Here is a 22974-nt window from a genome sequence, read left to right as displayed (position 1 = left end):
CAGTGACTACATAAGGAATATTAACTTCTCTAGGTTTAGGTTTTCTCCTTTTTGAACAAGTTTTTGAATTGGCTTGTTTCTAATGTTCCTTCCCAAAATTAGTAACATTATTTAACTATGGCATTTAAATATGACTTTTTGCTTATTTTGCATTTGGGTTTTATTTCACATATAATTATTAAATTGTTATTATAAAACGGCACCTGACTATGGAACTTTATAAAATATAGAAAATGAAAAGATATAATCACTTCTCTCCACCATTTAGGTGCTGAAGAATTTCCTAGTGCTGTAAAAGTTGCACATCTCTCACCTGCCCTTGCAAAGTCATTAAAGTAATCTGATCACCACGAAGGACTAATTATCAGATTCTGACACACTGTCTACTTCCATTAAGGCCTTAACAGACAGAACTCAGTCTCAACTTTTATCTCCCCAAACTCCTAAAACTGAATACCCTGAAGGGTTCCTCCTAGGACCTGGTCTGCATAGCTCTGACCCACACATGACTGGAGATTTTGCATCAAGAGCCCTGAACACCCTGGCCCCCAAGTCACTGATTGCCTATTTCTCTGAGTTGGTCCTCAAGACCAGACTCCATTGTTCAATATATCTGACTATCCAGCCTAGTTTCCAAATCAGTCTCTCAGACTAGGTCCCAACCTACTCTGAAACAACCAGGTTTCGTTAGATACGTGGATACTTGCCAGATTCCTTCCTGACGATGGTGAAGAAGGGTTAATATTGTTGACTTTTGTCAGAAGTACATTTATGTGCACACTTTTCTTGACTAGACTGTCAGGTACTCTTATTACATGAACATCTAGATGTGTAAAAAATCTAAATATGAGAGTTTTAGTTTTCATTTTTAATAAATTAAGTAACAATTTCACTTTGAAATTATGATTTAGCCTCAGTTCCTCAAGAGATATAAGCATAACTAGCTTTCACACTTAAAAGGACTAAACATAGACACTTATACACACACACATACACATTCCTTTTAACAGACTTACATGTCTCTAGAAGAGTGCAATTGCACACAATGTGCTATAATAAAGGCAAATACTAACAGTGATAACAACTGAGAATTGAACAATTTGTCCCCTTTATAATGGTTTTAGTCCACAGAAGTTCAGAATCAAGTGTTCTTGAAGATACAAATCACAATTTTTGATGCTGAAACTCATTGTGCAGAAACTAAGTCGCAGCAGGATCAAACCATGCTCTGGATGTCCTAAAGTTGCCATTTCTACTTTTTTTATGGCACTTAACTTCTTACCTATTAAATAGTAACTTGTGACTAAATGGCTAATTACATTATATCTATTGTTCTCCCCTTCCAGACTTCTTGAGATCAGACCAAGTTTTATTCAACTTTGTATCCACTTCACCCACCCATCCCTCCAAGTACTTATACCTCAGAGCCTTGATTGTTTCTTTAATGACTGACTGAGTTAATTTGAGCAAGACAGAAGTGGGGGTAGAGGATAGGAGTGGAATAGCAAATATAAATGTATGTATATTTTAGGGATGGATACATACCATTTTTATATCAGTTCTTATCAATTCATTCCTAGATCATATGGCAGTGTTTCTCATATTTGAGTATTGTACACATAACTTTTTAAAATTAGAAAAACAATTCTCACCTATCCCTGATGCTGGCTTCAATTATTAGACTGTTACTTAAACATATACAAATTAAGTCAACTATAAATCCTTAAGAGTTATATCCTCATAACTCTCACAGAACTATTAAAATTACAAATTAAATACGAATCAAATTTCAAAACCAGCAAAATTCAAATGAACAACATGACTTAAGACTGAACGATGACGGGCTGCTGAAAAAGTGACTCTTTCACAACATGCATATGGTGCTAATGATAAATGTCCCTCTATACTTCCTGATATCTATCACCCATTGCAGGGAAACAGGGAGTCCAGCAGGAAGCCACTGCAATACCTTGCCAAGAGATAGCTTAGAACTAGGGTAGTCAGATTCAAGTTACATTGTGAAGGCTGAGCCAATAGGAGGTGTTGGTGGCTGACATGTGGTATGTAAAAGAAAGGGTTTTACAGCCTCAACAACTGCTAGGGTGGAGTTTTCATTTAGTGAGAAAGGAAAGGCTGTGTGGGGAGCAGACTTGAGGGTCAGGTCAGGAGTATGGTTTTGGATGTTACATTTGAGATGCCACTGAGAAATCAATATGGAGATGATAATGTGATGTAGTATGTGGAACGACTTCCCTCCCTCACCCTAAGTTTGAATTAGGGGCTCTTGCCCTGAGAGGCACCACCCACCCCACCTCCACCTCCTCTCCCCATGCAGGAAATTGCAGTTGTTTATGAATCGTTCTCCCCTTCCTCCCCTCCCTCCCCACCCCGCCCTCCCCCCGCCCCCCCCCCCCCCCATTGTGAGGATTCTCACTGCTTCCCTGGCACTTACTGCAGGACCTGGCTTGTAATAAAGCACAAGTGTCTATAGAAGGGGGGTTTAAAAAGTAGTGAGAGAACTGAAGCCAGTGAACATAAACATATGTAAGTTATTTTTACCAATAAGATAAATATCTTTCCATCTCACTTAGAAAGATCCTACTAAAATATTTTTACATGGGAACGAAAAATGTCATTACTACTTTTATAACTTATTTAAGCCTCATGACAACAAATTCAGTAATATTGTATGCTAATTTCTTTCCGAACTTCACAAATTAAAGATTTACAACCAAAGTGTAAAATTTGAATGTTCTCATGTAATTCTAGTTTAAAGGAAAAGCACTAGAGCTTCAGATTTACTGATTGCACAGGCTACCCTTGATAGGCCTCAACAGTTCTGCCAAATCCTAACTAAGATCTTCTTACAACTAACTGTCTCAAGAATTTTCATATTGAAGTATTAATAGTTACTGGGACTTATGGCTATACATGACAGATGAACACAAGTATTTACTTACTGTACTACCCCAAACTGCTACTAAATGACAGTAAAGGGATTTTTAAAAAAATGTTCCACAGGAGATAAAATAGGTAGCGTCTAGATTGTGGGACACCAGTTGAAGGCAGGGATTTAGAAAACAAGGAGACTAAAGGAAGTACCATGTTTCCCTGAAAATAAGACCTAGCCAGACCATCAGCTCTAATGTGTCTTTTGGAGCAAAAATTAATATAAGACTTGGTATTATATTATACCCGGTCTTATATTATATTAAAATAAAACCAGGTCTTACATTAACTTTTGTTCCAAAAGATGCGTTAGAGCTGATGGTCTGCTAGGTCTTACTTTAGTGGAAACACGGTGTGTATGATGATGATGATACGCTTCAGCCTTCTTTTTTAGATTCCCAGAACACTATCAGCCAGAACTCCCCCACCCAAACAGGAGATCTGAAAACATTCTTTGCTATGTCTGACCACCTCAGAAGGAAGGATCTACAGATACTGACACCAGATGATAACCAACAAGCATCTCAGTCAGATCACCAGAGACAGAAGCCTCTCCTATGGGTCCAGAGATTCCCATCAGCGTTTATAACCCACTTTTGGAGATGAGATGACAAAGAAATATGGCCAATCATCTGAGGAAAGTCTAACATGAAGAGAGACCAAGGCAAACAAACAAATAAATAGAAAAAAGCAATCTGGAGGAAACAGATGACCGATGCGGGCAGAAGAACATTAAAAATAAACTATCATTAATATTTTCAGAAAAATAAGAGAAGATTTTGTCACCATAAAACAAAAACAGGATGCTATGAAAAACATAGCACGTGGGAGGCATTAGAAAAACAAACCAAAGATGTTAGAAACTAAAATTATGGGAGCCCAATGGCCAAAGCCAAAACAAATTGAGTAGCAAAATAATGATAGGATTGACTAATTCATAGAATAAAATACTCATAAGTTCTGATATAAATAATTGAATACACCAATAATTGGGGGAGAAGGGACATCTCTTCTTTATAAAAGACTTTCAATTAATACATCTAGAAAGAATGAGGATAACAGAAAAATCTCTATTAGAACACCACACTAATAACAATTGCAAGCAATTTCTACCAAAGTTGGATGCTAAAATTAGTGACTGAAAATTTGAGGAGTTATAGGATGTTTACATATTCTCAAAGTACTACCTCCAAGATGTTCATTAAAAAGGAAAAAATAACAACTTTATCGTTGAGAAAACTTGCAAAACCTAGATTACTCAACTGATCAAGGTAAACATCACCAGTAATAAGACAGCGACATCAGGAACCCCCTGATATGATTCACAGAGAAGGCAGATCACTTCTGTGGTATTCTTGCCAAAATGCACAACCTCAATGCAATACTAAGAAATTGTTGTGGGAGGCTTGGTTCTTCTTGCCAAGCAGAGAAGAATCAAAGGTCAGCAAGGTGATTCACATGCAAGCAGCGTTTACTGGTGATATGTTCTCAGGGAAGAGAAGGGGCCTTACCAAGGTGAGAGACAGTGGCACAGGCCCCCTCGCCCCTTGTCCCGAGGACTTACAGTTTGCTGGGTAGATTAAGAGTTACATATTGATTTGGCGGGAAAAGATGGTACATGCTCTTCCATAGGAGGGCGTGACCTCCTAAAATGGGTGCAGGTCTGTTAACTCAGATCTTTATATTGCTCCAGACCACCTCTTGTCATCTGTTGTAAAAACAGATACATGGTTGGAGGCAGTTTATCAAAGCTATTTATGAGCTTTTTCTGTAAGCACTATGAAACCCTTCCCACTCCTCCTCTTCTGTTTTCTAACTTCTACCTAACAAAATTATTAGAGAAACTCAAATTGAGACACATTCTACACAAATAATGCACTGGTACTATCCAAAAGTGTCAAGGTCATGAAAGACATGGAAAAAATAATCATCACAACACAGGTTGGAGGAAATTAAGCAGATATAAAAATAATTGCAGCGGGTGGTCAGGTGGCTCAGTTGGTTAGAACGCGAGCTCTGAACAGGGCTGCCTGTTTGATTCCCACATGGGCCAGTGAGTTGCGCCCTCCACAACTAGATTGAAGACAACAAGCTGCTGCCGAGCTTCTGAAGGGGCCGTCAGAGGGCTCAGTTGGTTAGAGCTCGAGCTCTTAACAAGGTTGCCAGTTTAATTCCCACATGGGATGGTGGGCTGCAGCCCCTGCAACTAAAGATTGAAAAAGACAACTGGACTCAGAGCTGAGCTGCGCCCTCCACACCTAGACTGAAGGACAATGACTGGAGCTGATGGGCCCTGGAGAAACACACAGTTCCCAATATTCCCCAATAAAAAAAAAAAAAAATAATTGCCAATGTAATATCCTGGATTGGATTAAGAGAAAAAGGACATTAGTAAGGGGGAAAAGATTGGTGAAATCCAAAATTAAGTCTGTAGTTAGATAGAATTGTTCCAATGTTAATTTCTTGGTTTTGATAATTATGTTATGGTTATGTAAGATGTTAACACTGGGGGACATTTATTAGGGTATGTGGAAACTCTGTACTCATTTTGCAACATTTCTATAAATCTATAATTATTTCAAATTAAAAGTTTTCTTTTAAATCTTAATATAAATGTTGGAAATACAAAGTTAAGGGATTCTCTCAGAAATTAAATCAAGGAGATAAGGAGATGGAAAATAAGGAACAAGAAATTTAGAGGACTTATCTATTAAAACTGGAGAAAGAGAAAACAAACATGAGGAAATCATAAATGAAATAATTCAAGAAAACTTTCCAGAACTGAAGAACATAGTTTTCAAATTTAAAGAACCCACTAATTTTCAGTACAAAGACCCACACCAGGAAACATCATATTTCAGAACATGGGGATGAAGATTCCTCAAGCTTTAAAGAAAGAAAAATATATAGGCTATATATAAAGGATCAGAAATCAGAATGGCTTCAGATTTCTCAAGATATTTTCAAAATTTTAAAGATAATGTTTTTAATTATCTATATTTATTCCTTACCCTGAAAGCAGAGGTGAGAGTTCTGTAGCATAAACCAAAGTTGTCTTGCTTATAGCTATAAGCACCAATTCCCAACACCCAGCACCCTACAGATGACATGATGAGAGCCATGTCACCATACATATAGCAGGTCTGCCTGAAATTATGGATCTGAGAATTTATAAAGGCCTGAAAACTGCCCCTTCCCCTTCCTGAGGAGCAGAGAAACTTTTTGCTTCCTAGTCATTAATAATCCTTTGGAATGCAAATGACTGGCTCCAGGCTCTGCAGCTCACTCCCCTTTGAAATGTAAACACATTGGGAGATAAGGATCTAAGTCTCTTTGGTGGTCTCTGGCTATTCAACTACCCTTTACCTTCCAAGGCTAGTTTTTCAACCCAGGTGCCATTGAAAGTTTGCTCATAAAGTTCTAACTGTGCAGAAACATGAAATTCACTTCCTGGCAAATTATTTTCCAACCTAGAATTCAACCCAGCCATAAATAAGCATGAATATAAAATGGATCTCAAAAAATTCACCTTCTATTGCTCCTCAAATTGCTCCTCCACCAACGCAAGAGTACAAATCAAGAAGACACCGGAGGGGACCATTGCATACATTATATAAATGTCTAACCACTATGCTATACACCTGAAAGTAATATAAATTAATATGAATGTCAACTGTAACTGAATAAAATAATTTTTAAATAATTTTTTAAAAGAAAACAGACATTACCAAAGAAAAGAAAAAAAAAAGGAAAGAAAAAGAAAAAGAAAAAGGAAAAAGAAAGAAAGGAAAAACATAAAAAAAAGAAGACAGCATCAGCATGGGATCCAGGAATACTTTTTTAGTGTATGATTTTCATTTTAGATACATCTCCGAAGTCTGACAATGTCCTTAAAATAAGCAGGAAAGCCCAGGTTTAGATGCATTACACCAAGTGTGGTTTAAATTATTTTGCTAGGACTTGTGACAGTTTGGGTGGAGTCATCCACATTCCCTTCATTTTAAACAGTGACACAAACTTGAGAGATGGTCATCAGCTTCCAAACACCCCTCTCCTACTACCTCGCATAGATACTGAGGAACATGGATCTTGTGATCACTTCAGTTGCCCCTTTGGATTTAGAAGACAAACAAATTTCAAGTAATTACATTAAAAATGCTTGCAAGATATTATCCCAACTAAATAATTACAAAACAACAGACTTGAACCTGAAATAACCTTAAAGACAATCTAATATGAGCACCTCCTTTAAAATAAATAACCCATTAAAATATAGGCAAAGGACCTGCATAGACATTTTTCCAATGATACACAAATGGCCAATAAGTACATGCAACGATGCTCATCACTAGTCATTAGGGAAATGCAAACTAAAACCATAATGAGCTATCACCTCATGTCTGTTAGAATGGCCATCAAGAAAAAGACAAGAGATAACAAATGCTGATATGGATGTAGAGAACAAGAAACCCTGTGTACTACTGGCACCTCAAAAAATTAAAAATAGAGCTATCATATGATCCAGCAATTCTACTTCTGGGAATATATCCAAACAAAATGAAAACACTTACTTAAAAAGATATCTGCACCCCCATGTTCATTAGTTACAGTAGTCCAAACATAGAAACAACCTAAATGTCCATCCATGGATGAATGGATAAATACCTCATTTTATTGTGCTTCCCAGATGTTGCGTTTTTACAAATTGAAGGCAAGCCCTTTACCAGAAACATTATGACCCGCTTGATTGTGGTGGTCTGGAACCGAACCCGCAATAACCCTGAGGTATGCCTATATATACAATGTAATGTTATTTAGCCATAAAAATGAGGAAATTGTACCATTTGTGGCCACATGGAAGCATTATGCTAAGTGAAATAAGTCAGAGAAAGACAAATACTCTATGATCTCACTTACTTGTGGCATCTAATTTTAAAAAGCCACCAAACTCAGAAAAAGAGATCAGATTCATGGTTACCAGAGGCAGGTGGTAGGAGGCGGAGGGAATTGAAGGAAGGTGGTCAAGATACAAACTTCCAGTTACCAGATAAATAAGTACTAGGAATATAATGTACAACACGATGACTATAGTTAATACTGCTGTATAATACAGGGGGTGCCAAAAAAAGTATACAAGTGGACACTTTGGTCAACGTTGCTCAAGGAGTAGTTCGCCATACACTGAAGTGTCTGGATGCTGATGATAACCACACTTTGAGCACCTCTTGTAATTATGTAAGTCAAATATGACTTGTATTCATCTTTTGTTATCAGTATATATTGAATATTACAATTTCAATTGTTTTTTCCTTTCTTAAAATGTGTATACATTTTTTGGCACCTTCTGTATATAGGAAACTTGTAGATCCTAACAGTTCTCATTACAAGAATATTTTTTTCTTGTATTTATATAAGATAATGGTTATTAACTTAAACCTATTGTGGTAACCATTTCACAATATATGTAAACCAAACTATTATGCTGTACACCTTAAACTTATACTGTGATGTATGTCATTTATTTCTCAATAAAACTAGGGGGAAAATTAGAAAACTCTTATGATCTCATAATTCACAGTTTAGGAAAATAATAAATTATATAGCATCTAAAATTAATTCACCTACCATTCATTTTTCATTTTTCTCAATGCCACATTTATTACAGACTATTAAATATAACTTTGTTTACACTCATCAGACCAACTGATCCAGTATCCTTCCAATCTAGTTAATATTTCCTGTCTCATACTGGCTGGAAAGTTGCATAAAATAACAGACCAGCTAAAAGCATTCCAAGATTTAAGAGAAATAGCACTCATACACATGCTCTTTACTTAAATGTAAACAGTATAAGAATGAAGTGTAATTTTAAGTTCCCCATCTGTTTACCTTTTAACCACCTCCATCTATCATCCTATTTGAGGTCAGTAATATTTTAAATCAATTATATCTGATCTTAAAAACAATTTTAAAGCTAAATGTCCTATTACTTATATAAAAACTGAGTTTATCTTTTGAAATAATAAGCAAGAGTGGGGTAAAGTGGGCAGAGAATAACCATTTTTGCATTTTGGCAGAAGAAATTAAAAGATTGTGCAACCAATCCAAGGTGGTGACAGCTTGAAGGCAGCAACAGTAGAAGTTAAATTCAAATTTTGTAGCAACTTTCAGAGAGGTGGGTGAGATCTCCTAACATAGTGTTTCCCCGAAAATAAGACCTAGCTGACCATCAGCTCTAACCCGTCTTTTGGAGCAAAAATTAATATAAGAGTAAAATAAGACCGAGTCTTGTATTAGTTTTTGCTCCAAAAGATGCACTAGAACTGATGGTTGTCTAGGTTTTATTTTCAGGGAAACACGGTTTTACAAACATGAAGAGTTAGTTTTGGTACCAAATTAGATGGCCTTTGCTCTGGTGGGTATTTCCTGGCTCACTGCATGATGGAAAACATGAAGAATGCCAACTGGTAGCTGTTATTTCACAATCATCCATCCATGACACTCTATCAGCAGTTTTCTGTATCATTTGGGGGCAGCCTGTAGGCCAGAAGCAAGGTAAAACAATGTTGGTTTAATATTTAGCCCCTTGCATGAGAAACATCTTGGAGAAATCAAAATATTGGAACTAATTTGTTATACAAACTTACCGGTAACTGTTTGCATAAATGCCTCTCTCTCCTCCACCTCCTAACAGTGGACTGTTAGCTGGTAAAGGTGTGTGCAGGGCCCAAGTTGCTCCTTTCCATTTGAGGTCATATGACATGGTGCCTAAAAGCACAGGATCTGAAGGCAGATGGACCTGTTCTATCCTGGCTCTGAAAAGGACTTGACATTGGCAGGATTTTTAACTTCTTTGAGTCTTGGTGTCTTGATCAATATTAAGGTGTGCCTCAGTTGTCCCAAAGTGTACATACAGATTGTATATGGGGCTGGTAAATACTCAACAAATGCTAGGCTTTGGGGCTCTTAGGACCTCTCAACTGTCATTTCAGAGCTGCTGCTGAGTATACCCTGTATTGCTCATGGAGTTCCCTTCCTTAGAACCTTCTGAGTTATTAATATACCTCATTTAAAGCTGCTGGAAGCCCAGATTATTGTTCTTTTACTCTTCTAATTTTCTTTACATCAGTATCCTTTCTTGATGCCAGGATCTATTATTTTAAAGAAATAAACCATAGTTTCATGTTATATTCCCCTTTTCAAATTCACTATCAATGAGAGAAAAATGAGAATCATTCTATATGGAAATAGTAATATTTAACAAATATATTTTCTCAGTATACATTCAAAAAAGTCACTTGAGAATGTTTCTTTTGGTATTGCTAAATTTCATGACTATGTACTAAAAATTCTTACTTTCTAAAGTATGTTCCATGAACTAGATAAAAAATACATACCACGCAGATTTTAAAAACCAAACATTTTGCACATATCTTTCCATTATTTGTAAATCTATGTAAAATTTTGTAAAACTTGGAAAGGTAACTATTTTAACTCCATCCTGGATGGTAAGCTCCATCAGGGCAGGAATATATACTGTCAGTCTGACTCACTGTTACAGCCCTAACATCTAGTCCAATGCCTGGCATACACAAGGCATTTAATAAACATTTGTTGACTGATACACTTTAATCTTAATGCTATAGAATTTTTATGTAAGATTAATGGAAATGTTCTCCAACAAAGAGCAAGCTGTGATTTGGCAAATTCAGATTCTAGAACTAAAAGGAAAATGAGAATTCTTGGGTACTAGTGTAAAACACTTTCGGAAGAAAGTAACAGATCATCCTGGAATTTATACCAACCAGAAAGGGAGAGGTTAGGTGTAGTCTGAAATACATCCAACTTGAGAGAAGCAAAATGTGAAAAAAAAAACAAAAACCCCAAAATACATTTCACATGAGATTCAAGAGTCAGCTCTCAAAACTGCAATTCTGACCCTGCCATCAAAGATATCCAAAGAAAAGCAGGGAGCCATCCAGAGGCTAGTGTTTACACTTGACTACACACCAACAACCTACTTAAATGATGGGAGATTACAAAACCAAAGAGACCGTTAAGATGAATACACAATTAGTGAGAAGAAAGCCGCAAATGGGATTAAGATTATGGAAGTGCCAAGATAAACACAGCTTCTGTAGATATTTTCGGTTAAGAAGACTAAATGAGCTCTAGGTCCACAGCCTGGGGCTGATGACTATAGAAATGACAGACGTCAAAATCAAAACAACTTCAATTTGGCTTCTGCTTTTCTATTGAGAATGCTCTTTAGGAAGGAACATTTATGATGCACCTAAAAAGCAGTGGGTGCTGGGCTAAATATCTTGCACTGGTTATCACTTTTAATGGTCACAGATCATAAGATAGAAATCCCCATCACTATTTTAGGAATAAAATTAAGGCTCAGGGCAGTAAAGAGCTTGCCTAAATTTATATGTTAACTGAATAAACAGAACCAGGAGCCAATTCAAGTTTGACTACAAAAGTCTTTCCACTAGACCACACTTCCCCCCTGGTTATAGTGAAAATATTTACATGAATACTGGTAATTGAGAATATCTCTTAGAGACCAGAAAATCACACAACTGATGAAATGTCACAATCCAGCTAAATTATATCCAGGGCTTTTAAGATAAGATCAGTATGGTGACCTTAAAGGAATCATGGATAACAGGTGATGGGCAAATGCCAACCTCCTTTTTAAAAAGAATGCTTAAGACAATCTGGGAAAGAAAGCACACTTTGCTAGCCAGGGGGCCAAATCTATACTGCCTTTCTAGCTCCAGGATCCAGCCCAGGGTCTCACACAATGCTCAACACCATGTAGAATAAATGAAACTACAGGCTATCTTTACATACCTGAAGTGCTGTCAAGTAGATGCAGGATTACTTTTATTTAGAACAGTTTCAAGAGGGAGAAAGTTCCCAGTTACAAGGGGATATGCAAAAATGGAGACAATTTGAGGAACAAGGATGTCAGAGCCATCTCAAGATGGCAATGTGTGGCATCAGGGAGGCAGGGAGTTCCCCATCACTGAAAGTGCCCATTGATTTCAGTTACATATTAGAAGGAAGCATCAGAATAAATTTAGGCCCTCATCTCTCACTGCGATGGTTATCAATGATTACCTTGCCTCTGGCCACGTTTTACTTGTCTCCCCTACATTTGTCGAGTGTGGGGAGGTGGTGGGCTTGGGTAATGGAGAAAGAGAGCTAGATATTAAAGGTAAATGGCAGAGGAAAGGAACAGTTCTCCATTCTTTTTCCTGGAAGGCTCAGCTCCTGAATTCCCAAGACTCAGAACTCAAGACTGTAACCCTTATACTAATTCTATTACACATGCACGGGCTTTTCCACCTGCTCTGGGAACTAATCACCACTAACAGCATTACTCAGGAAAATGAATTCCACGTTAACAATGACTGGTTGCAGATAACCTTACATAACATAATCCATTAAATCAGAAACTACATAAATTTGCATCATTCTCCTTCATCTCAATCTTTTTTTCCCAACAAAATAGGTGGAATTTATTAGTACCAGGCTCACTTGATGGCGAGCTCTATAATTCCCAACAATTTTAAATTTGTGCTCAAGTTAATTAGCAAATGACCTAAACTTCAGACTTCCTAAAATTCCCTTCCTCAATCATTGCCACTACAAAGCAAGTTTGCAGATATTCTTTTTGTACAAACAGAAAAAAGCAGGTGACTTTTAAATAATGAAAATATAGTAACGCTGACATTTAGAATTTCCTTCCCCTCACATAGCAGATTCAGTGTGAGGACATTTCAGAATCAGCTCCCTGTGGTTGGAGGACCTTTGACCTGTCTACCATAAATGGCTTCACCATCCACAGGTCTACTAAAGCCATCTGGGTGAGAGAGGCATTCTCAATGACCAGGAGACAGGCAAGCTGCCATGTCATGACTTTGCTGCCACCAAGAAGACAAACACTCTAACACACATGAACCCAGTACCGGTGGTAGAAATTACAACACAAATATATTTCTCATTCAAAGTAGGACAAATGATAAATATTTACATAATACAAATAAAGGGCTGGAAATTCAGCTTTGGGGGCGTGGGGGATACCTCTGTGATTATGTGGTTTCAATGAGGGTTAACACCACATGTTTAACTTGCAACTGTAAAACCATGATGACAATAGCATAGAAAATGCACTAGTAGAAACCTGGATGTGTGAAACATAGCTATGAAAAAAATGAACGGGAATGATAGAAGTACATTTTCTTTTATATACAAAAATGAAGGCCCCAAAAATGGTTTGTTGAAGTAGCTATCAACAAAATGTCAAATTATTTTTCCTTTGCTTTGGTTAAAACAGCCTAGAAACAGCCTAGTCAGTTCCCCTTCTACTAATAATATATAAACAGTGACAGGACTACCTTTAGGATAGAATAAACAAATTTTAAGAAACAAAATTAAATTAATTTTAAACTAAATTAAACATTTTACCAATAAATAAGTTGCTTAAAAACCTACAATCTTGGGCATAACAGATACACCAATTTAAAAAAGAATATATCTCCCACAATAGTAATTATAGGTGTTAATGCAACAAGCTATGAAATGAAATTACTTTAATGTATCTTTAAAAAAATCCTAACAACCAAAAATAAATTTTAAAAATAAACATTTTTCTAAAATTGTACATTTTTAAAATAATTGACTAATGCTTTATTATAGAACATAATTCAAACTATTGTTGGTATTTCAATATATTCTCAAATAAATGGTTTAAAAAAATTTCGTACACCAAAACTGGAACAGCATTTATAATTCTATTTACGGCTATGAAAAGGCAATCAACTTCTACTTAAAACTGTATAACCAGTGATGAAATATACTTCAAAAACATAAACATTTGGTCTGACAATCTTTAATATTGGTTAAAAACAGACTGTTTTTCGCTGATGAAAGTTATTTTAATCCAATGTGCAAAAAAAAGTGCAGCTGTCTACTTTTACTTGAAATACGTAAGACCAATACTTCTATACTATTTACACACTTAAAAGATTGTAAATGTATTAAAGTTAGGATATTGCATCTCCTTTATGTATAAATCATATGCTGCAGAGAGCCCAAAAGCTTGATGACATTCTGTTAAGTTACACAAATGTATCTGAAGAGGCATACCTTGTCCTAATTTTGATCCCAAACAAAAATCCAACTTCAAAATCAATTAAGAATTATTTTGATCTAAGAAATCTTGGAATTATTGCAAATGTGAAAACCTTGTCTCTAAGAGCTAGGTTCCTATTCATCCTTTTCTAATCCTGTCACCACTGGTCCACTCCACAAACCTCATCTGTTTTAGTGGCAATGCCCCAAATGTGAGGAATGAAAGAACTCAGCCCCCAGACCACTACCATCCCTGTGGATTTGCTCAGCCTTCGGGACTTGTTACTAGGTACGGACAATCAAAAATGGATGAAGAATCACTTCAGCAAAGCAATCATTATTTGTCCACAAAAACTGTGAAAAAGTGATATAAAATTAGCAAACCAAGTATAAATCTAAGACTATTCCACATCTCCAGGCCTTGTTTTCATATTTGTGCAGTGTTCTTGGTCAACCATCCACCTGTATTTTCTGCATCTACATGAAGGACTTTTATTAAGTTATTAAAAATGCTGTTTTGACCATAAGTCACATATAATTGTTATGATTAGGAAAATCAATTTACTCAATTATCATTCTGTGCAGTGTGCTCACCAGTGCAGCAAGTGTAGAGAGGAATTAAAATGAATAGAAGTCTCTCACTTCTGAACTGGACATGGGAGTCCTCAAATTAAAATCATAAAAAATAGGAGGGGGGACTTACTGGCAACATTAATACTAGACACCAGATAGGACAGTGAAACTGTTCAGTCAGAAGCAAGGAACATCATTTCCTTGAAAAGTTTTAAAAGTACCTAACCAAGCACTGCCCTAAGTCCAGTGAGTACAATGCTCTGTAAGTTTCCACAAATAATACAGGGACTGGAGTTCACTTATTACGAACAATGCAATCTCAGTCTCCGTGGCTCAGGTAAAGTGTTGCTGTCCCATCACCTAGCTACAGGCTATAGTTTCCAATTGCTGCTCTGCTTCAGCGGCCATTGCTGCTGCCTGCAACTGTTCCGTCTCACTTTGGATGGCACTGGGGGTAACCTGCTTCCTTTCACTGTGCATATTGTTCTCGTGCCTTTTCAGATCAGATGCCTTGGCAAATGCCTTGGTGCAGGAGCCACACACAAAAGGCTTTTCCCCTCTGTGTCTTCGCTCATGATCTTTGAGGTGGGACTTGTGTTTGAAGGCTTTGTCACACATATGGCATGCAAACGGTCTTTCATTACTGTGAACTCTCTCGTGTTTCTTTAGGTCTGGAGCGCGAATAAATGATTTTCCACACACCTCACAACTGTAGGGCTTATATCCCGTGTGGATTTTTAGGTGCTCTTTCAGGTGGGCCTGTGTAGTAAAACCTTTTGTACACATTTCACAAACAAACGGCCTGTCAGCCGTGTGGAGTTTTTCATGCTTCCTCAATCTGCCTTCATCAGAAAATGTCTTACCACATGCCTGACAGGCAATCTGCTCCCGATGGTGGCCATAAAGTAAATACTCAAACTTCATGTCACTGGCAGCTGTTGTCCAGCCTGGTGTCTGTTCATCCTTCACTTCACTCATTCCATCATTAAACGTTAAGGCTTGAGGGGTCTGGGAACCCAAATCTTTCGATTCTGGGGTCTCCATGGATTCCACTTCCTGGCCGTAGCAATTTACTTTTCGAACTTCCTCACTCCCCAGCTCTTTTAAGATTGCTTCCTGAACCCTGAGCGTAGTTGTAGGTGACTTGCCGTCCTCCTGACTCGGTGGGGTGCCTTCTACAGTGTCATCAGATGGACTATCATCCTGATCTCCAATTTCTTCCACATCGTCATCCTGAGTGTCAGCAGCATCTCCAATGGGACGATTTATTTTGAGGCAATACTTACTTTTTGACTGGCCATTATTTTCATCAGGACTAGATACATCACGCTTCTGAGAACAGAGTTTATCCAAAAATCGGATACCAAGAATCTGACCTGATGACATCATTAAGTTAACATCTTCTTTTTTCACAGAAATCTTTGCTGTGTACATGTAGTTCAGGACCTCTTCAAATATATCAGAACGAAGAAAATCTATTTCTATTACTGAGGAGCTATCAACCTCAAGCTTCTTAAAAAGCTTTTTAAAGTAGGTGCTGCAGGCGGCAAGAACACATCTATGTGCTCTGAATTTCACATCTTCAACCACAATAGCAATATCACAGAATTCTCCTTCCAGGCGTTGTTCATTTAGTGTTTTCAGAAACAGAGTTTTATGATCATCGTCATTATATTTAATGGTTTCAGACATACTGATGAAAAACTCCTACAAAAAATTTTTAAAAAGAAAGTTTGATAATTATGAACAATACTTTTCCAAATTGAAAACACAGGTAGATTTTCATTTTCTGATCAATTTTTGGTACCTAACAATTTCAGAAAGTCATTGATAAGAGCAGCTCAAGAATATGAGTAGAAAAGACTAATCCCAACTTAGGGATTTCCATATTGTTACATCTATTTATCTTCAGTTTACTAAGTATTTGCCTAGTTATAATGATAACCAACTTTTATAACCAGCTTAAAATACATGCCAAGTATTGTTCTATGTGCTTTACATGTCTTCCCAAAGTAATGATCAAATAATCTTATGAGACAGGTATTAGTAACCCATTTCATAGATGAGGTTGGAACCTGCCCAATAGTCTAGTTATTTACTGGAGAGCTAGGACTCAAGTCCAGCCAATCTAGCTACAAAACCTGTGCTTCCTGACGACTAGAGGTAATAATGACAAGAAACTCAGCTTCAAGGTTTAAGAAACAGGTTTGAGAATCCACCAGTCCTACTGCGTCTACTCTAATTTCATGAAGAGGAAGATTCAATAAAATAACTAACAACATTCAGTGTTCTACTTCCTAGACAGAAGTGACAAATCACTATTGCAGGACTAGAAAGGAATATCATTGCAAAATATTACATTTGATGCTGTCGTCTAGTTTTTCCACACCAGTTTTGGGTCACATCTGAATGAGGGCTAAGGTTTAATATGACCCTCAGAGAATCAGATGACATTTGGGAAGACAGTGGTGAGCAGCTTTATTCCCTCTGGATGCCAATCTATCTGCTATCCAAAGAAAAATGTCACCAAGATTTGATGTACTTGAAAAGTGCTGCAAGTATTTTATAAGCAAAAGGAATTTATAACTGGCATGGAAGACATCTGTCACAATGTTAAAGAAATTGATCTTTTCAAAATAACATGTTCCATATGTTTTCTTTTCAAAAACATTGTTTTCCTTTTATTCAACAAAGTATAAATGAGGAAAATACACATATCCCCCAGAGAAACAGAAGTGCTAATACATAATTGAGATATATGTGTTAGTCAGACTGAGAAAGACAAATACCATATGATCTCTTATATGTGGAATTTAAAGAATAGAATAAACAAGCAAATAAAACAAATAGACTCGGAGATAAAGAAAAAACTGATGGTTGGTAGATGGGAGGGAGGTTGGGGGATGGGGAAGAAGGTGAAGGGATTAGAAAGTACAAATTGGTAGTCACAAAATAGTCACAGGGATATGAAATACAGTTTGGGAAATATAATCAATAATATTGCAATGATTATGTAGCATGTCACATGGGCACTGGACTTATCAAGGGGATTACTTCACAGATTGTGTAGATAGCTGACCACTGTGCTGTACACCTCAAGCTGATGTAGAATAATACTGAATGTCAAATATTAAATATATGTATAGTCACGGGATGTAAAGTACAGCATAGGGAATATAGTCAGTGGTACTGTAATAGCTAAGATATTAGAGGGGTAGTAGACTTTGGGGGTTTATCAGTTTCTGAAGGGTGTAAATGTCTAATCACTATGTTGTTTTGTACACCTGAGACTAATAAAGAGATATATATGTGTATATATGAGGTGTGATCAAAAGATACGATAAATGTTTAAAAAAAAAATTCATTACAGTAAAAGATACATTGCCATTAATCCCTCACAAAATTCTCCCCCTCGCTTTGAACACACTTATCCCATCATTCTTGCTACTTTCTGAAGCAGTTCTGGAAGTCCTCTTTCGTGAGTGTCTTTACTTCATCCTCCATCATGACAATGATCCATGTCACACATCACTTCTGGTACAGCAATTTCTGTCAAATAAAAACATTATGGTGTGTCCTCATCCACCTTATTCAGTGGATCTGGCACCATGAGACTCTTGGCTCTTCCCCAAAGTCAAAATGACCATGAAAGGAAAACATTTTGAATTGATTCAGGACATTGAGGCAGCCACAACAGCACAACTAAAGACATTCACGAAAGAGGACTTCCAGAACTGCTTCAGAAAGTGGCAAGAACGATGGGATAAGTGTGTTCGAAGCAAGGTGGAGTATTTTGAAGGGGATTAATGGCAATGCGTCTTTTACTGTAACACATTTTTTTAAATTTAAACATTCACCATATTTTTTTTTTACATTTCCTATATGTACACACACACACACACATTATTTAAAACAAATACCAAACCATATTTTCAAGATTTAATATTCAAAGTTATAGTTACCATGAACAACTCAGGCTATTGTCTTAATGATTGAGACACCGAATTCTTCAGATCAGAATTACTGATCAGGGGCACGCCAGTCCTACAAGAGAAAAGGACACACAAGAGTAAGGTAGGATCTTTGTCTATCTCAAATTCTAAACAAGAATGTTTTCAAGAATTGATTTAAAAAATGAACTTTCCTTTCTTGTCTTGCCACTTGCACATGTACCCATTTTCAGGTTGGGAACAGAGAGGAGGGTGGCTGGCAGCATCAGGTCCAGCTCTGAACAGACATGAAGGAGAACAGGTAAGGACTGCAGCATTTGGGTCATGAAGGGGATGCGCAGAGGAAATTGGACGTTTGCATTGGAGAACCACTAAGGCATTTCTCCTCACAAACAAAGCCCATGTCCGTATTTGTACAGACCTTCACAGCTACAGATACAGAAAAAGCCAGAAAGTGCCACCCATTTCCTGCTGGGTATATAGCCTTCCACATTTTTCTCTAGGCCAATACAGAGAATATAGAGAGAGAGTTAACACTGGAGGAGGGGAATAGTAGCTTTCTTCTTTCCACCCTTATGTAGCACACATCATTTAAGCTACACTTTAAGCGTGCATTTGAGAAATCCAGGTGTTTTCACCTCTGTCACTAGAGGCAGGCTCAAACAATTGTAGCTTTTTTGTGAATTTTCTCTTAACAGAGGGACTTCATCAAAAAGTTTCCTCTACTGAACAGTGACCACATAAATAAACTTTAGTGCAATTAGGACCAACGGACTGGGATGCAATAGTCTTACCAAAACTGTAATGCAAATCTCGAACCTAGAGGCCACAGTCCTGAAAACTATCAGAAAAGTGAACACACCAATCGGCTGCCTAAAGTAGTAGGGGGTTTCCTCATCTACAAAGTGTGAGGGCTGGGCAAAATTATTTCTCAGGATGCTTCCCACTCTGTTCCCTAAATGCAGCCCGGTCTATTAGGAAGACAGCCACTCTAAACCTTCCTATCTCGTTACTTCCTACTGTTGTCAGTAACTGTCCCTTGTTAGAGAAAAGTGCATGGAGTAGGAAGAGGAGTGGCTGTACACCCTAGTGTGATTTTGTTTTTCAGGCCAGGGTGTTGTCCTCCACTCTCTCAAGTTCTCTGAGACCTCTTTTTTCTATTGAGATTCCCATTGCTAAGTTCAGGTGAGTCAAATTGGAAGATACCCGTTGCCAGTACCTGTGTAAGTGGTTTGAAAGATGTAGCCCCAAGTACACCTCCATAACAAAGCGGCCCTTTTATTACGGTTCTTCAAATCGCTGGTGCGCCCAGCCTCCGTCACAGAGCAAGGAGCAGGGGGCTCCTGCAAAGCCAAACTTACATAAGCAGTGGCAGCCGCTTCCCCTATCCCCAAACAGCCACGACAATGGCGGCGGCCCGACTTCCCAGTCTTAAGCTCGCAACTTTGGGATGGGGAGAAAGGAAAGAAAGCGCAAGACCCAAGGAGCCTTCAGAGCTTCTCCAAGCCACGCTCTCATTTCTTTCGGCCCGGGAGATGGGGGGAGAGGGTAATGCCGTTTGCAATTCTTCCCAAACAAAAGCTCCCGGCCTCGGAGCCGGGAGTTGAAAGGGCCACTTTCCCTTTCATAACCGGGCTTTCAGCGCAGGCTGCGAGCCGCGACTCTGAACGAGAGTTAGAGCCCACGGCGGTCCCGGCGGCGGCGAGCGGGAGCAGGCGTGTGGCCGGGCTCCGCAGCCCCGCGCCGCGCCGCGCCCCGCTCCGCCCGCGAGCCCGGAGCTCGCGCCCCGCGCACTCCCCGGCCGGCTCGCGCCGGGCCCTCCCCCGCCCTCCCGCGGCCGGGGGCGGGGGCGGCGCGCGGCCGGCTTCCCGAGCTCGGCGGGTGCACCCGGGAGTGCGAGCGCGGGGGTCCCGGCCCCCTCCTCCGCAGGCAGGTGGGGGCGGCGCGGCGGGGCCCGCGGCTCCGAGGGGCGGCGCCCCGCGGGCCGCGCTCAGCGCTAGGCTCGAGGCCGTCCCAACCCTCACCGCGGTGCACTGCGGCGGTGCGAGTGAGGACGGCCATGAACTCCGCCGCCGAAGCTCGACGAGCGCGCGCGTAGGGTCGCCGCCGCCGCCGCCCGGCTGCTGTCCGAGCCCGCTCGCCAGCCTGCGCCGTTCTTGGAGCTCCCAGTCCCCACGCTCGGCCCAGCCCCGGCCCACGCCCGTCCCCGCTCGCACCGCGCCGCCACCGGCCGCCCGCACATCCTGGAGCTGGCTGGTGCTCCAGAGCACAGCGAGAACGCGCTTCTTCCGGGCCGCCCCGCTGCGCCGGCCGCCTCCGCGCCCGCCTCGCGGACGGCCCGAGCCCCTTCCGCACCCCCGGCCCGCGCTTACCTGCAGCCTGGCACAGCCACAGACACTCGCCGTGGGCTCCCCGCGCTCGCTGTATGCAGGCCGGGGACGGGATGGACGCGGGGCACGGGGGCACGGTAGTGGCAGTGTGTTTTGGATTTTTTTTTTTTTTTTTTTAGTTTGGGGAGGGGGCGGGGTGGGGGGAATCGTGCACGTCCCTGATGGTAGCAGCCCTCCTCCTGCACGAGCACAGAATGTCTAGCCGCTCGTGAACACCCCCTCGGCACCCCCCTTCCCGTGCATGCGCGGTGCGGGCTAGGGGGAAGGCGCGCCGCCGGCTTGCGCAGGCACGGAACCCGACCGGGCCTCTAAATTGGCGAGCAGGGAAAGGGTTAATCCGGGACAGTGCGACGCTTTCCATGGAGTCTACGGGGCCGCCCCCGGAGGGCCCTTGCCTGCGCACGCGCGCGCACGCGCGCGGCTTGGGGCGCGCGGAGCCCGCGCGCGGGAGAAGGGGTGGGCGGGGCAGGGGCGGGGCGTTGGGAGTTGAGTAACTTATGCACGAGCACTGCTCGCGGGCACCCGCCCTGCCTGGAGCTGCTGCCTCCTGTTCCGACTTCTGAGTTCCCGCCCGCGCCCGGCGCCGAGAGAGCGCTGGGGACTCGGGAGCCCGGCGTTCTTGTGCGTGTGCATGTGCGTGGGGCAGTGCCGCTCTCGGGCGCGCGCAAGCTGGGCTTTGAGGCTGCGGGGCTCGCCTTCGGATCCCGGGCGGTCGCCTCAGGCACCGTCGCCCTCCACGTACACCGACCGACACGGAGACGCGCGCTCGTGGGCCTTGGGTCTTGGCTATTACCGCTGCCGCGTTTTGTATATAGGGGAATGGTAGGCGCTCAATAAACGTTTGCAGAACAAATGAAAAAAGAGACATCTTTTATTTGGAGGGAAAGGGGAGACCCCAGTCACCCAGGAGACAGGGATCACCCCTAAAGCTCTGGATCCAGGCAAGCTCGCGCCCACGCTCCGGCGTTTACCCGGACACTCCCAAAGAAAAGTCACGCGGGCTGGAGGCCCCCGCGCATCTCTAGCAGTCGTGAGCCTGGACTCGGTTTCATTTGCAGCTCCCTCGGAGAGCTCTGATAACGCAGCAGTGCGCTTACCTTCCGGTTCAGCAAAAGTAATGGTTCCATTGCTGTTGGAACCATGTCGCGTTCCTTCTGACGCGGTGGCTGGGCCTGTGCCGGGCGTTTGGACCGGGGAAGTGCCTCCTGCTCCCGCGTTTTCTGCTCACCTAAATAAAGGAAGCTGCACTACCGCATCTCCTTAGAGCCGCTTGTGCTGCTTTATCGCACTCGTTTTAACAGGATTTCGGTAAAAAACACGGGTACTTTAACTCCTGAAAATTAGATCAGGCCCTTCCTGCTAGGCTTGCGTGATCATTTCATGAGCTAATGCTTGTAACAGGTACAGGGTAAACATTTAAGATGATACCATGATTGTCTCTGTTAAATTCTACAGAGTTTCCATATGGATTCAGCTGATTTTGTAATATTAACTGACAATAAGTTTCAATGTTTTGCAAGGTGGTTTTATACACCTTGTTTGATGTTCACAAAAGCACGGAGGTTAGTAGGTCTACTGAACGAAGGAGGATAGAATAGACGACGTCTAGAGTCAGACACATCCGGTTCAAATATTGCCGTGTATCCCCTGGAAGTAAGACCTAATTAATGTAACACCGGGTCTTATATAATATTGTGTAATATAAGACCTAGTATAACATAATACTGGGTATTATATAAGACCAGGTATAATATAATATAATACCGGGTCTTATATTAATTTTTGCTCCAAAAGACATATTAGAGCTGATGGTCCAGCTAGGTCTTATTTTCGGGGAAACATGGTGGGTACATTGTTAACATCACTAAACCTCAGCTTCTTATTCTCTGAGACAAAAGAAAGCATCTAATAGGGCAGTTGTGAGGATTAAATGAAATAATACTCAGTTAAGTGCTTAGTCCAAATAT

General features: G+C 40.5%; 1 protein-coding gene across 9 annotated transcripts; it reads right to left on the bottom strand.

Annotated features, from left to right (window-relative positions):
• Window positions 1–12921: 12921 nt before the first annotated feature.
• Window positions 12922–21154, bottom strand: ZBTB14 (zinc finger and BTB domain containing 14). Of its 9 annotated transcripts, none has more exons than XM_088797915.1 (4): window positions 20990–21094; window positions 19837–19960; window positions 18630–18894; window positions 12922–16374 (listed from the first exon to the last, which is right to left on the bottom strand). In XM_088797915.1, exons 3-4 carry the CDS (start codon window positions 18630–18632, stop codon window positions 15028–15030), a joined length of 1350 nt encoding a protein of 449 aa, XP_088654041.1. In that variant the 5' UTR covers window positions 18633–18894; window positions 19837–19960; window positions 20990–21094; the 3' UTR covers window positions 12922–15027. The 9 variants fall into 9 exon arrangements, with proteins under 9 accessions (XP_088654041.1, XP_088654042.1, XP_088654040.1 ...); XM_088797916.1 differs by lacking the exon at window positions 20990–21094 and adding an exon at window positions 20834–20850; XM_088797914.1 differs by lacking the exon at window positions 20990–21094 and adding an exon at window positions 20642–20777.
• Between the last annotated feature and the right edge of the window lie 1820 nt (window positions 21155–22974).

Source organism: Rhinolophus sinicus, chromosome 4, assembly GCF_057876585.1.
Source record: "Rhinolophus sinicus isolate RSI-liver-muscle chromosome 4, RSI-T2T, whole genome shotgun sequence".
Taxonomy (NCBI): domain Eukaryota; kingdom Metazoa; phylum Chordata; class Mammalia; order Chiroptera; family Rhinolophidae; genus Rhinolophus; species Rhinolophus sinicus.
Note: the sequence above shows the minus strand (reverse complement) of the source record. Positions and strands in the feature narration are given on the sequence as shown.